Here is a 15,000-nt window from a genome sequence, read left to right as displayed (position 1 = left end):
ACTTGCATGGGGGTGTTTGGATGGGAGCATGAAGTGTCTACATAGAGTATGAAAATGGGGCCCAGATATGGAAGAAGTGAAGCCATTTGCTTTTATGGAACTGGTCCTCCATAATACACCCTTTAGTGTTGAGATTGTTTCAGCTGTTAGTGAGAGAGAGAGAGAGAGAGAGAGAGTCTTGAATTATGATTGCTTCACCACCTTTACATTGGTGACCCAGGGGTCACTGCTGACTCTCTCTAGCGCCTCTGGCTAGCTGTGCTAATCCTTTCATTGATAGCTGACATAGCTCTGTGCCATAATGTAGCTCTGTGTTTATTAAACCCTATCTGCTGTAGCGGCTATCTGACCCAGCACTATCGAGTGTTTGGGTTGGAACCTAACCCAAGCCAATTTAAATATGTAGTTCTGCCTTTTGTCTAGATGTCATGTCGTGTTCAGAGCTCTGCCAAGAGAAGCCCCTCCTACATAAACAAAAAATGAAGAAAGTTTGCTAGATGAGGACGGGTTAGTTCATAGATTCTGCAGGAGGCCTCAGCCAGCTGAAGGTGGTGTTAGATTAGGGTTTTGGCTGAAAGTAAATTAGGGTTAGCAGTGTTCTCAAGTCTCACGCATTGAGCGTGTGACACACGCATTTGACCGTCTTCACACGCCACACTTCCGATTTCACACGGCGAAAAAAAAATCTAGTTTATTTACCTCTGACCCCCCCCCCCCCCCCCCCCCCCGGGGTTAACTGGGGTTAAAGTTGAAGGTGGTGTTAGAGTTAGAGCTGGGTGTGGTGTTAGATTAGAATTAGAGCTGAGTGTGGTGTTAGATTAGGGTTTGTGCTGGGTGTGTTGTTAGATTAGAGTTAGAGCTGGGTGTGGTGTTTTATTAGTTAGAGCTGGGTGTGGTGTTAGATTAGAGTTAGTGCTGGTTGTGGTGTTAGATTAGAGTTAGAGCTGGGTGTGGTGTGAGATTAGAGTTAGAGCTGGGTGTGGTGTGAGATTAGAGTTAGAGCTGGGTGTGGTGTTACATTAGGGTTAGTGCTGGGTGTGGTGTTAGATTAGAATTAGACCTGGGTGTGGTATTACATTAGGGTTAGTGCTGGGTGTGGTGTTAGATTAGAGTTAGACCTGGGTGTGGTGTTACATTAGGGTTAGTGCTAGGTGTGGTGTTACATTAGGTTTAGTGCTGGGTGTGGTGTTAGATGAGAGTTAGAGCTGGGTGTGGTGTTACATTAGGGTTAGTGCTGGGTGTGGTGTGAGATTAGAGTTAGAGCTAGGTGTGTTGTTAGATTAGGGTTGGGGCTGGATGTGGTTATTGGAGTGCTTTGGGAGTTCTTCAGATTATGAGAGTGGTATGTAAATTTTATTAGATTTCCAGAGCGCCTGTGAGCAGGAAGAAATATTTCTAAGTAAAGAGTGGAAGACTGTTCTGCATCACTGTCTCTGTCATTATTTCTCAAAGTAATACCGCTCAGTTACACAATCATAAGGGTCCAGATCCCTAATGAGCAAGCCATGGGTGACAGTGGCCATGAAAAACATAAGTGTATACCATGTGGGGTCTGGAATAAACACAGTGATAACACAAGAAAGTCTAAAGTGTTATTTCCGTTGAGGTCCATTATACAACACCAAATTACATTTTAAATAACCTTAACTAATGTTTTTTGAAGAATCTGAAATGTGTTTATGTAAATGTGTTAAACTATATGTTTGCCCATCTCACTAGCTAGCCAATTGAATGAAGGATATATACTTAAATATGTCATGATTATGTATTGGTCATATTCTAATAAATGACAACTCTACCAATCACACGATGTGAGTGGCAGGTGTAAATGGCATGTTTTTTTTTTACCTCTATTCACTAGTTCATAACTCCTACTACAGGCTACATTTATAGGGCAGATTGCAGATTCAGGAAATGTTTGAACCATGTTCCTATGTTACGTTTGCGACGGGCAGGCATGACGCAAGTGCAGAGTTGAGAGGTTTTAATGGAAGGAGGTATACAAACACAATGAAGACACAGAAGGCAGAGGGAGCTATGCTAACTTAGAGGACATGAACTAAACGGGTACGTTAAACAACCGGGAACACGAAGACATGAGAACACACAAACTACCAAACCGTAACTTATGAGTAGCAATGAATACAAGTACACAACAGTAACTAAACCAAACAGACGGCGAGAACAATTCGTATATGAAACACTCACGACGGGGAACATACATACAGAACACGAGCGCTAGACACCAGGGGAACACACATACATAACACGAGTCGCGGGGAGAACAGGTCTTACGGTGAAATGACACAGAGAAGAGGCGTGGAGATACCGTGCAGGGAATGACCGACAAGGGAGAACAACACTAGGGGGTTTTTATATACAGAGACAAGATGGTGAAATAAGACTCAGGTGTGCGAGACTAACGAAGAGGGCGTGACAGACAGACGGAGGGACGAATGGGAGCGGGAGCTAGGCGGGACCAGGGCGGAGGGAGGGGCTAGACGTGACATCCTATGATGTTTTCTCATAGAGATATTAATAAAAACACAGAGAAACATTGATGCTTATATGCAGACACATCCACGGGGTCCCGAGGGTTAATGTACTTTGGATTACCACTGTACCATGAACAACAGACATCATCAAAATATGGCTGTACCAATTTAGACAGTCTAATGTGAAGGTGAATCCTTTGATTTATTATTTAAATTTGATCTTTCTGCTCTCTACCTGACTATAATTATCTAAAATACATCCTAAATTATGAACCATATTCTTAGCTTCCACCACCATATTCCCAATCACCACACTAAACCTAATTATAACCTAATAATAACAATAATAACAACCTAATAACCTAATTATAATATTTTCATTTAGATTATCATAGTTTTTGGAGTTCTGTAGATTATTAGAGTGTTTTGGGAGTTCTGTAGATTATCAGAGTGTTTTGGGAGTTCTGTAGATTATACGAGATATTTGGGAGTTCTGTAGATTATACAAGAGATTTGGGAGTTCTGTAAATTATAAGAGTGTTTTAGGAGTTCTGTAGGTTCTCAGTGTTTTGGGAGTTCTGTAGATTATCAGTGTTTTGGGAGTTCTGTAAATAATCATAGTGGTTTTGGAGTTCTGTAGATTATCAGAGTGTTTTGGGAGTTCTGTAAATAATCATAGTGGTTTTGGAGTTCTGTAGATTATTAGAGTGGTTTGGCAGTTCTGTAGATTTTTAGAGTGTTTTGGGAGTTCTGTAGATTATACGAGTGTTTTGGGAGTTCTGTAGGTTCTCAGTGTTTTGGGAGTTCTGTAGATTATCAGAGTGTTTTGGGAGTTCTGTAAATTATAGTGGTTTTGGAGTTCTGTAGATTTTTAGAGTGTTTTGGGAGTTCTGTAGATTTTTAGAGTGTTTTGGGAGTTCTTTAGATTATCAGAGTGGTTTAGGAGTTCTGTAGATTCTCAGTGTTTTGGGATTTCTGTAGATTATCAGGGTGTTTTGGGAGTTCTGTAGATTATCAGAGTGGTTTAGTAGATTCATAGTTTGCCATATTGGAAGGGTGTGGAAGGCCAGATGGGGGAGTGTAATGTTTCAAGCAGAGGATGTTGTGTCACAAACATCTTTGCTCTCTGAATGAAGACTGTGAAAGTGAACATTGTTCTAGGTTGATGCAGAATTATCACTGTTTTACTGGATGGAAATTAGCACATTTTCATTCACACACACACACACACACACACACACACACACACACACACACACACACACACACACACACACACGCGCGCAAACACACACACACACACACACACACACACACACACACACACACACACACACACACACGCAAACACACACACACAAAAACACACACAAACACACACACACTTCCTGGTCTCAGATGCTTCCTTGAGGCCCCATGGTTATGACTCAGACTGAGAATCTCTCCAGTTTCCCACGATCTTTTGCTCTACAACTCCCTGCTGTACTGTGTCCAGCTGTTGCCCTATTTCAGAATACACACACACAAACACACACACACACACACCTCCATATGTGTACGTTTGTGTGCATGTATACATTTACAGAATTATGAAAAGACACAATTATGTGTGTTGTGTGTGTGTGTGTGTGTGTGTGTGTGTGTGTGTGTGTGTGTGTGTGTGTGTGTGTGTGTGTGTGTGTGTGTGTTGGCCCCACTCATATTTAGCTTGAGGATTCGATCTGTGCACCTTACAAATGCAGAGTCTAGGTGCTGAAACAGATTCCAGGTACAAATTGAGCTTGTTAGTATGTTTTATCTAGTATGTGTGAGTTTGTTAGTATGTGTGTAGTATGTAGTGTGTAGTATTCTGTTTACTGTGTAGTATGTTGTGAGACGTGACTAGAGAATAAGACAGGAAGAAGGTCAACGTGTCTTCCACTGTCCACCAAAGGACACAGCCAGGAAGTTCATCTCACAGCTGCGGGTCTGTTTTGTGTATGTGCATATGTATATCAGTGTGTGTGTGTGTATGTTTGTGTAAGAAGTACAAATGCCTGTGATTGTATGTGTTTGATTGTTTAAGACAGAGCACGTTCAGCTGGTCTACAAGCAGTGTTATTGTACTGGCATTATATGAACAAAATACAGCAATAAACAAAAACAGACCTAGTAACAGGAATTACTATATACCAAATCCAGGAATAGCAATAACCAAATCCAGCTAAAAACATTAGTAAACAAATACATAAAAATAGCAATAAACAAACACAAAAGCAGCAAAAATTTCCACGCTGTCCAGCTGAAGGGAACAGGGTTGATCTTTGGGGGGTGTGGCGAGTGTAAATTGTTGCTGGGGGGGAGGGTAAAATGGACACAGATTAAGTATTGTATCACGATCGATCGAGTGTTGGCGAACTAGTAACTCATTGAATCATAGATGTGGATCAGAGGTAAATAAATTAGATTTTTTTTTCCGCGTGAGATATCGGAAGTGTGGCGTGAGAGCGTGTGAATACGGTCAAATGCGTGTGTCTCACACTCATTGCGTGAGAGTTGGCAACCCTGAGGGAATGTCCCTGTTCCCAACATGATCCATCTGTTTGGGTCCAGATGTGGAGAGGAATCAGTTCTGTGTTCTGCTCCAGGAAATAGAGCAGCCTCAGTCAGAACTGCAGGCAGAAATGCAAGAGAAATATGGAGTTTAAACAGCCAGACCTTAACACTCCATAGACTCTCTGTCCACTGTTTATAGGCCGTGAATGAGTTTGTGTGTGTGTGTGTGTGTGTGTGTGTGTGTGTGTGTGTGTGTGTGTGTGTGTGTGTGTGTGTGTGTGTGTGTGTGTGTGTGTGTGTGTGTGTGTGTGTGTTTGTAAGGTACATTTGTGAGTGTACATATTTGTGAGTATAAAGTAGGTGTTGTGTTTAGTGTGTGTCCATGTATGCATGTGGGTGTTGTGTTGTTTTGTATATATATGTGTAAGCTTGTTATTGTGTTTATGCAGGTGTGTGCACGAGGGTTCTTTATGAGTGAACAGCACATCTGTCTTCCCTGTAACTGTAAAGACCACGCCCACACCTGTGAGGACATCACCGGCATCTGCATCGTACGCCTCCTTCCTTACATCACTTCCTGTCTGCATGATGAATTTAATGTATTTTAGCCATTTAGTCACATTCATGTTGATTTTTCCGCTCTTGAGAAATTCACCTCAAAATGTTACGTGAGGCATGACGGGACCTCCACACTCTATAATGTACAGTCTAAAGAGCTGTAGAAGACAAGATGTTCATCACTCAGTCGGGGGGGGGGGGGGGGGGGGGGGTGTGTGGCTGAGCTGCTGCTGCACTGCCTGGGCCACTTTGTGTATTACTGTGTGTGTCCCGCATTTCAGGACTGTCAGGACCACAGCACGGGGGATTTCTGTGAGAGCTGTGAGGACGGCTACGTGCTCCTCGAGGCCCCAGACCGCCATGAATGCCGCCCGTGTGCATGTCCCATCTCTCTAGAGTCCAACAAGTACGATTTACCCCACACTGTTACTTGACACTATTACCCCACGCTGTTACTGCACACTATTATCTCACACTGTTACCAACACTGTTTCTCTGAACTGTTATCCCACTGCATAACACCTAACTCTTAACCCACACTTTGCACCACACCATCACACCACCCCACACTGTTACACCACACTATTATACCACATTACTACCCCACGCTGTTATGCTACACAATTACCCCACACTATTACACATTACTATCCTACACTGTTACTCCACCCCATTACCACACATTGTTACTCCAAATTACTACTGCACAGTTCGTCCACACCATTACCATACACAGTTACACCACACTTACTCCATACCTCCACCCACAATCACCCAAGCAGTACATCATACCATCACCCACCCCCCCCCTCCCAAAAAAAATATAAACCCTTTACTTAAGTTCTTGTGTGTGTGCGTGGGTGTGGGTGTTTGTGTGTGTGCGTGTTTGTGTGTATGTGTAGCTTCGCTGCCTACTGTGATAAGAAAGGCGTCGTACTGCGGTGTGTGTGCCAGGAAGGCTATGCTGGACACTACTGTGAGAGGTCAGTACTACACAGACTCATGCACACATAATATAGTACGTGTGCATTGACACGTTCACACCCACACTCACAGCAGTGCTCACACCCCAAGATATAGCACTGTAGACATTATATCATTACAATAACGAAGCAGAATTCTAAAGTGGATGTAACTAAGGCTTGGACCAGGATCTCAGCATTCATTGAGCAATGTTGTAAAGATGTCTTAGTCAGGAATTTAATATGTGGGTCAAAGGTCAAATAGTCTGAGGTCAAAGAGGACACCAAGGTTATAAATAACAGCGGGGTGACTGACTGGATCTAAATCACCAGGAAGTAAAAGGTGAGAGTAGGCTGAAAGGGCAGACATGGCACCAGTAATCAGAAGAGATTCAGTATTCTTGAGTGTTAGAGTTAGTGCTCAACCAGTACTTTAACTGAAGGTAGAAAGGTAGAATTGTACTACAGAGAGACTCACACAGCAGTAGGATGTGTTAGTCAGTGTTTACAGACACAGACATACAGTACACACAGACACACAAACACACAAAGTGGGGTGTTAGTGTTTACAGGGACACACACAAACACACACTCACACACACAGTGGGATATGTTAGTCAGTGTTTACAGGGACACACACAAACACACACTCACACACACAGTGGGATATGTTAGTCAGTGTTTACAGGGACACACAAACACACACTCACACACAGTGGGGTATGTTAGTCAGTGTTTACAGGGACACACAATCACACACTCTCACACACAGTGGGGTATGTTAGTCAGTGTTTACAGGGACACACACAAACACACACTCACACACAGTGGGGTATGTTAGTGTTTACAGGGACACAAACACACACACTCACACACAGTGGGGTATGTTAGTCAGTGTTTACAGGGACACGAACACACTCTCACACACAGTGGGATATGTTGGTCAATATATCTTGTTTGTGCCTCATGAGTGATCACTGACCCTCCTCCCTTACAGATGTGCTCCTGGTTACTATGGCAACCCCATGCGTGTGGGAGACTCTTGTAAGAAGTGTGAGTGTAATGGAAACTCAGACCCTAACCTGATCTTCAGTGAGTGTCACAACGTCACAGGACAGTGCCTACACTGCTGGGACAACACAGCTGGCGACCACTGTGAAAGGTGTGCACCCGGTTACTATGGTGATGCCATCGCTGCCAAGGACTGCAAAGGTGAGTGCTAGCAGACCAGCAGACTACTTCAGTCTGTTTGTCAGTACTACATGAGTCTGTGTGTGTCAGTACTACATGAGTCTGTGTGTGTCAGTACTACATGAGTATGTGTGTCAATACTATGGAAGTCTGTGTGGCAGTACTACTACAGTCTGTGTGTCAGTACTACATGAGTCTGTGTGTGTCAGTACTACAGCAGTCTGTGTCAGTAATACTTCAGTCTGTGTGTCAGTACTACATGAGTCTGTGTGTCAGTACTACAGCAGTCTATGTGTCAGTACTACAGCAGTCTGTGTGTCAGTACTACATGAGTCTGTGTGTGTCAGTACTAATTCAGTCTGTGTGTCAGTACTACAGCAGTCTGTGTCAGTATTTCATGAGTCTGTGTGTGTCAGTACTACTTCAGTCTGTGTGTCAGTACTACAGCAGTCTGTGTGTGTCAGTACTACTTCAGTCTGTGTTTCAGTACTACAGCAGTCTGTGTGTCAGTACTACATGAATCTGTGTGTGTCAGTACTACATGAGTCTGTGTGTCAGTACAATGGAAGTCTGTGTGTCAGTACTACTTCAGTCTGTGTGTCAGTACTACAGCAGTCTCTGTGTCAGTACTTCATGAGTCTGTGTGTGTCAGTACTACTTCAGTCTATGTGTCAGTATTACAGCAGTCTGTGTGTCAGTACTTCATGAGTATGTGTGTGTCAGTACTACTTCAGTCTGTGTGTCAGTAATACAGCAGTCTGTGTGTCAGTACTTCATGAGTCTGTGTGTGTCAGTACTACTTCAGTCTGTGTTTCAGTACTAATGCAGTCTGTGTGTCAGTACTACAGCAGTCTGTGTCAGTATTTAATGAGTCCGTGTGTGTCAGTACTACTTCAGTCTGTGTTTCAGTACTACAACAGTCTGTGTGTCAGTACTACATGAATCTGTGTGTGTCAGTACTACATGAGTCTGTGTGTCAGTACAATGGGAGTCTGTGTGTCAGTACTACTTCAGTCTGTGTGTCAGTACTACAGCAGTCTGTGTGTCAGTACTTCATGAGTCTGTGTGTCAGTACTACTTCAGTCTATGTGTCAGTACTACAGCAGTCTGTGTGTCAGTACTTCATGAGTATGTGTGTGTCAGTACTACTTCAGTCTGTGTGTCAGTAATACAGCAGTCTGTGTGTCAGTACTTCATGAGTCTGTGTGTCAGTACTACTTCAGTCTATGTGTCAGTACTACAGCAGTCTGTGTGTCAGTACTTCATGAGTATGTGTGTGTCAGTACTACTTCAGTCTGTGTGTCAGTAATACAGCAGTCTGTGTGTCAGTACTTCATGAGTCTGTGTGTGTCAGTACTACTTCAGTCTGTGTGTCAGTACTTCATGAGTCTGTGTGTGTCAGTACTACTTCAGTCTGTATTTCAGTACTAAGGCAGTCTGTGTGTCAGTACTACAGCAGTCTGTGTCAGTATTTAATGAGTCTGTGTGTGTCAGTACTACTTCAGTCTGTGTGTCAGTACTACAGCAGTCTGTGTGTCAGTACTACATGAGTCCGTGTGTGTCAGTACTACAGCAGTTTGTGTGTCAGTACTACTTCAGTCTGTGTGTCAGTACTACAGCAGTCTGTGTGTCAGTACTTCATGAGTCTGTGTGTGTCAGTACTACTTCAGTCTGTGTTTCAGTACTAAGGCAGTCTGTGTATCAGTACTACAGCAGTCTGTGTGTCAGTACTTCATGAGTATGTGTGTGTCAGTACTACTTCAGTCTGTGTGTCAGTACTTCATGAGTCTGTGTGTGTCAGTACTACTTCAGTCTGTGTTTCAGTACTAATGCAGTCTGTGTGTCAGTACTACAGCAGTCTGTGTGTCAGTACTTCATGAGTATGTGTGTGTCAGTACTACTTCAGTCTGTGTGTCAGTACTTCATGAGTCTGTGTGTGTCAGTACTACTTCAGTCTGTGTTTCAGTACTAATGCAGTCTGTGTGTCAGTACTACAGCAGTCTGTGTGTCAGTACTTCATGAGTATGTGTGTGTCAGTACTACTTCAGTCTGTGTGTCAGTAATACAGCAGTCTGTGTGTCAGTACTACATGAGTCTGTGTGTGCCAGTACAACAACAGTCTGTGTGTCAGTACTACATGAGTCTGTGTGTCAATACTACATGAGTCTGTGTGTCAGTACTTCAATGGTCTGTGTCAGTACTACGAGTTTGTGTGTGTCAGTACTACAACAGTCTGTGTGCCAGTACTATATACTATAGTACTATATGAGTGATGTGTATCAGTATACCAGTCTGTGTATATCAGAACCACACCAATCTGTATGCCAGAACTATACCAACTTGTGTGTGTCAGTACTACACTAGTCTGTATGTCAGTACTACACCAGTGTGTGTGTCAGTACTTCACCCAGTTTCTGTGTCAGTACTATATCCACTCTGTGTATCAGTACTACACCCAGTCAGTATGTTTTTTGCCTGTATTTGTTTCTGTTTGTCTGCAATAGCATATATATGCATATATGTTCAAGTATATATATGTGTCTGTGTTTGTCAAAGCATGTATTTGCTTACATCTGTCTACATTAGCATGCATTTACCTGTATCCAAGTTGGTTGAAGAACCTACTGTGGATTCAGAACTAGAGAGCTTAAACAGCAGTATTCTCCCACAGTGCATAGGAAGTCTGGGACTGAATTGTAGATTTGTTCAGCTCAGCTGTGGAATGCATGAAGGACCATAAGGAGTCTTTCCCATAGGGAGAGTGTGGGTTTAACCTTGCCACTGGGTCAGATGTCCCAGCTACAGGGTGATAAGTGAGGACAGGAGACTAAAGGGTTGCCCTTCACTATTTATAGGGTAAGAATAGCATAAGGCTATAAGAGTGTCCCAACCCCCCCCCCCCCCCGCTCTCTTTCTCTCTGTCTCTCAAATATTGTGGTGATTTTTATTATTGTCCCTCTTTAGAAACTAAATTTAAATAACATTTCAGAAGCTCATTCCAACAGTGTCTGCACATTTCTCTCTCCACATCTTTCCTCTCTTACTCTCTCTCTCTCTTTCTCTCTCTCCCTCTCTCTCTCAGAGTGTAAGTGTAATAAGTGTGGAACTGCATCCTGTGATGACAGAACAGGAGTATGTCACTGCAAGCCTGGGGTCTCAGGCCATCTGTGTGACCAGTGTGAGGTGAAAAATGTGCACACACACACACACACACACACACGCACGCACGCACGCACGCACGCACGCACACACACACACACACACACACACACACACACACACACACACACACACACACATTCAAACCAGATATACATGCACCCTCAAACTACACACATACTCAGACCACACACACTGTATGTGTCGGGGGCTTTAGTGTTGGTTGGTTGAAGAACCTACTGTGGATTCAGAACTAGAGAGCTTTAGGCATGTAGACATGGCCAAGACGATCTGCTGCAGTTCAAACCGAGCATCAGAATGGGGAAGAAAGGTGATTTTAGTGTCTTTGAATGTGCATGGTTGTTGGTGCCAGATGGGCTGGTCTGAGTATTTCAGAAACTGGTGATCTACTGGGATTTTCACGCACAACTATCTTGAGGTTTTGCAGAGAATGGTCCGAAAAAGAAAAAATATCCTGTGAGCGGCAGTTCTGTGGGCGCAAATGCCTTGTTGATACCAGAGATCAGAAGTGAATGGGCAGACTGGTTCGAGCTGATAGAAAAGGCAACAGTAACTCAAATAACCAGTCGTTACAGCCGATGCATGCAGAAGAGCATGTCTGAACACACAACATGTCGAACCTTGAGGTGGATGGGCTTCCGCAGCAGAAGACCACACCGGGTGCCACTCCTGTTCTCTAACAGGAAACTGAGGCTACAGTTCGCACAGGCTGACCAAAATTGGACAATAGAAGATTAGAAAAACTTTGACTGGTTAGATGACATTCGGACGGTAGGGTCAAAATTTGGCATCAACAATATGAAAGCATGGGTCCATCCTGCCTTGTATCAACAGTTCAGGCTGGCGGTGGTAGTGCAATGGTGTGGAGGATATTTTCCTGGTACACTTTGTGCCCATTAGTACCAATTGAGCATCGTGTCAATGCCACAGCCTATCTGAGTATAGGCTGTATACTCTGTATTGTTGCTGACCATGTCCATCCCTTTATGACCACAGTGTACCCATCTTCTGATGGCTACTTCCAGCAGGATAACACGCCATGTCATAAAGCGTGAATCATCTCAGACTGGTTTCTTGAACACGACAATGAGCTCACTGTACTCGAATGGTCTCCACAGTCACCAGATCTCAGTCCAGTAGATCACCTTTGAGATGTGGTGGAACGGGAGATTCACATCATGGATGTCCAGCCGACAAATCTGCAGCAACTGTGTGATGCTATCATGTCAATATGGACCAGACTCTCTGAGGAATGTTTCCAGAACCTTGTTGAATTTATGCCACAAAGAATTAAGGCAGTTCTGAAGGCAAAAGAGGGTACAAGCCGGTACTAGCAAGGTGTACCTAATAAAGTGGCCAGTGAGTGTATGTGTGTGTGTAAGCATATGTGTAAGTGTGTGTGAGTGTGTGTAAGCATGTTTGTAAGAGAGTGTGTGTGTGTGTGTGTTGTGTCTGTGCAGGAGGGCTACTCTGGTTTCAGCAGCTGCATGGGCTGCCAGCGGTGTGAGTGTGCGTCTGCCGCCCTGCACACCACCTGCCATCCCCTCACTCACACGTGCAAGTGCCACCCAGGGGCCGGAGGTCGGTACTGCGAGCGCTGCCTGCCGGGATTCTGGGACTACAGCCCATCTGGCTGCAAGAGTGAGTTCAGCCTGCTCCAGATTCATGTAGTTACATCTCTCTGCTCCAGACACAGTTCAATTTCATTCAGTTACATCTAACCCCTACACCAGGTTAATTCTGTTAACTCCAACCCCTACACCAGTTTAATTCTGCTAACTCTAACTCCTACACCAGGTTAAATCTGTTAACTCTAACTCCAATACCAGTTGAATTCTGATAACTCTAACTCCTACACCAGGTTAATTCTGTTAACTCTAACTCTTACACCCGTTTAATTCTGTTAACCCCTTCACCGGGTTAATTCTGTTAACTCTAACCCCTACACCAGTTTAATTCTGTTAACTCTAACCCCTACACCAGGTTAATTCTGTTAACTCTAACCTCCACACCAGGTTAATTCTGGTAACTTTAACCCCTACACCAGGTTAATTCTGGTAACTTTAACCCCTACACCAGGTTAATTCTGTTAACTCTAACTCCTACACCAGCATTTCCCACCCACACTTTGCACACTTTGAAGAAGTGTGTGTGTGTGTGTGTGTGTGTGTGTGTGTGTGTGTGTGTGTGTGTGTGTGTGTGTGTGAGCGTGTTTGTGTGTCTGATTGTATGCATGATGGAGTGTGTGAGCATGTGTTTACGTGTGTGTATGTGTGTTGGTCTGGATAAGTGTTGGGCAGACAGAAGAATGTGCTCACAGTTCCTCTCTCCCACACTATGATGTCATTCAGCCATGTGCCCCACACCCTGGTGAGGGGGCGACGTGTCTGAACCTCTCTGGTCTGGATAGCTGACTGCTCTGAATGATCTAATAGGCCAGACCCACATTAGGTCCCAGTTCATGAGTCCATAGATGGAGCACCACACACAGGTTAACGTCCATGAATCCAGAAGTCCAGTGGAAAAACTGCAGCCCGTTCACCGTGTGTGTGTGTGTGTGTGTGTGTGTGTGTGTGTGTGTGTGTGTGTGTGTGTGTGTGTGTGTGTGTGTGTGTGTGTGTGTTTTAGAGTGTGACTGTCCTGAAGGAAGCTGTGACATGCACACTGGAGAGTGTCTGCCTGAAACCTCCCAGGTCAGCGAATGCAACATCGGTGAGTCACAAAACAACACAAAGTAACAAAGACTCACTCATGGACACACACACATACTCACCTACACACATGCGCACACACAAACACACATGTACACACACACTTGCAAACTTACAGCACTTACATGCTTACACATTCACACACACAAACTCACAAAGAGTAAAACTCTGACAAACATGTATGCTCATTTACATGCTTGTGTAGGTGAGGTTCAGCTAATACACACTCTGCATCTGACCAATCAGATACTTCACATGGAAAAGGAGCAATTCACAATGTTTACTATTTACATGTTTACATTGTTTACTATGTTCTGTTTATTGCATTGTAATGTTCCATGATTGGTCACTTCTGGTGATCCCTCTTTCAGACTGCGATGAATGTATCTGGCACCTGATTGGTGACATTCACAAGTCCAATAAAACTCTGGTCCAGCTGAGAAACAGCGTTCTCAACATCTCCACCGGAGCTGCGGCCAATGACCGCCTCAAATTCTACAATTACACTGCCCTGCAACTGCAGGTGAGAAGCTGAACACACACTCGTCACAACTGTACAACACTGAGATACACACACACACATTCACACACATCTTTTTTTTTTACCTGTCTCACTATGAGCGGTAAAAGGTTTATATTTAAGGGTCTGTCTGTAAGCTGTACGGGAGGGGTGTGTCACACTCTGAGCTGTACTGGGTTCCTGTCTCACTCTGAGCTGTACTGGGTTCCTGTCTCACTCTGAGCGGTATTGGGTTCCTGTCTCACTCTGAGCTGTACTGGGTTCCTGTCTCACTCTGAGCTGTACTGGGTTCCTGTCTCACTTTGAGAAAGATTTGCTTTACATATTTGAATGTCTGTCTGGTTTCACCGGATACTGATCTATGCATTTGCTGCATGTGTGAGAATTCTGAGTTTTGTGAGTGAATTTTGAGGTGTGTGTGTAAATTTGAAGAAGCCTCTTGCCTGCAAATATGCACTAAAATTAAATAATCGTGCATTGATCTGAATACTGATCTCTTAGTACTATGCTGTATGATCTGGATTCAGACACTTCACATTGTCAAAATCAATACTGTGTTTATCTGAATTCATTGTGTAGCCATTGTGATGATCACCACAGTGTTGATGTGTAGTAAGAGCGTATGACTGTGATGTGACAGGCTCGGTTTGTGGGCTGGAAGAATTCATCTGCCATGATGCGGAGACAGACAGAGCAGCTGGAAGACTCTACAGCTAATCTGGTCACAGAGATGGAGCTACTGACACAGCAGGTCACACCTTCACGTCTTCCCTCCACCTATTCCAGTCCTTCCCTCCATCACCCCACCACACCTCCATCACCCCTCCATCACCTCATCACACCTCCAT

General features: G+C 44.0%; 1 protein-coding gene across 2 annotated transcripts in view; it reads left to right on the top strand.

Annotated features, from left to right (window-relative positions):
* lama4 (laminin, alpha 4) overlaps window positions 1–15,000 on the top strand; it is a 34,956-nt gene that overhangs the window by 773 nt on the left and 19,183 nt on the right. The window contains exons 1-10 of one of the 2 annotated variants that reach the window (XM_077016685.1): window positions 1,953–2,067; window positions 5,480–5,581; window positions 5,870–5,994; window positions 6,491–6,571; window positions 7,548–7,762; window positions 10,824–10,924; window positions 12,382–12,562; window positions 13,550–13,633; window positions 14,004–14,155; window positions 14,793–14,903. In XM_077016685.1, the coding sequence (XP_076872800.1) occupies window positions 5,501–5,581; window positions 5,870–5,994; window positions 6,491–6,571; window positions 7,548–7,762; window positions 10,824–10,924; window positions 12,382–12,562; window positions 13,550–13,633; window positions 14,004–14,155; window positions 14,793–14,903 (1,131 nt within the window). In that variant the 5' untranslated portion in view covers window positions 1,953–2,067; window positions 5,480–5,500. Of the gene's footprint in view, window positions 1–1,952; window positions 2,068–5,479; window positions 5,582–5,869; window positions 5,995–6,490; window positions 6,572–7,547; window positions 7,763–10,823; window positions 10,925–12,381; window positions 12,563–13,549; window positions 13,634–14,003; window positions 14,156–14,792; window positions 14,904–15,000 lie in introns of those variants that run through there. The other variant, XM_077016684.1, reaches the window with a different exon arrangement.

Source organism: Brachyhypopomus gauderio, chromosome 9 (genome assembly GCF_052324685.1).
Source record: "Brachyhypopomus gauderio isolate BG-103 chromosome 9, BGAUD_0.2, whole genome shotgun sequence".
NCBI classification, from domain to species: Eukaryota; Metazoa; Chordata; class Actinopteri; order Gymnotiformes; family Hypopomidae; genus Brachyhypopomus; species Brachyhypopomus gauderio.
This window is presented reverse-complemented; position numbering and strand designations above follow the sequence as displayed.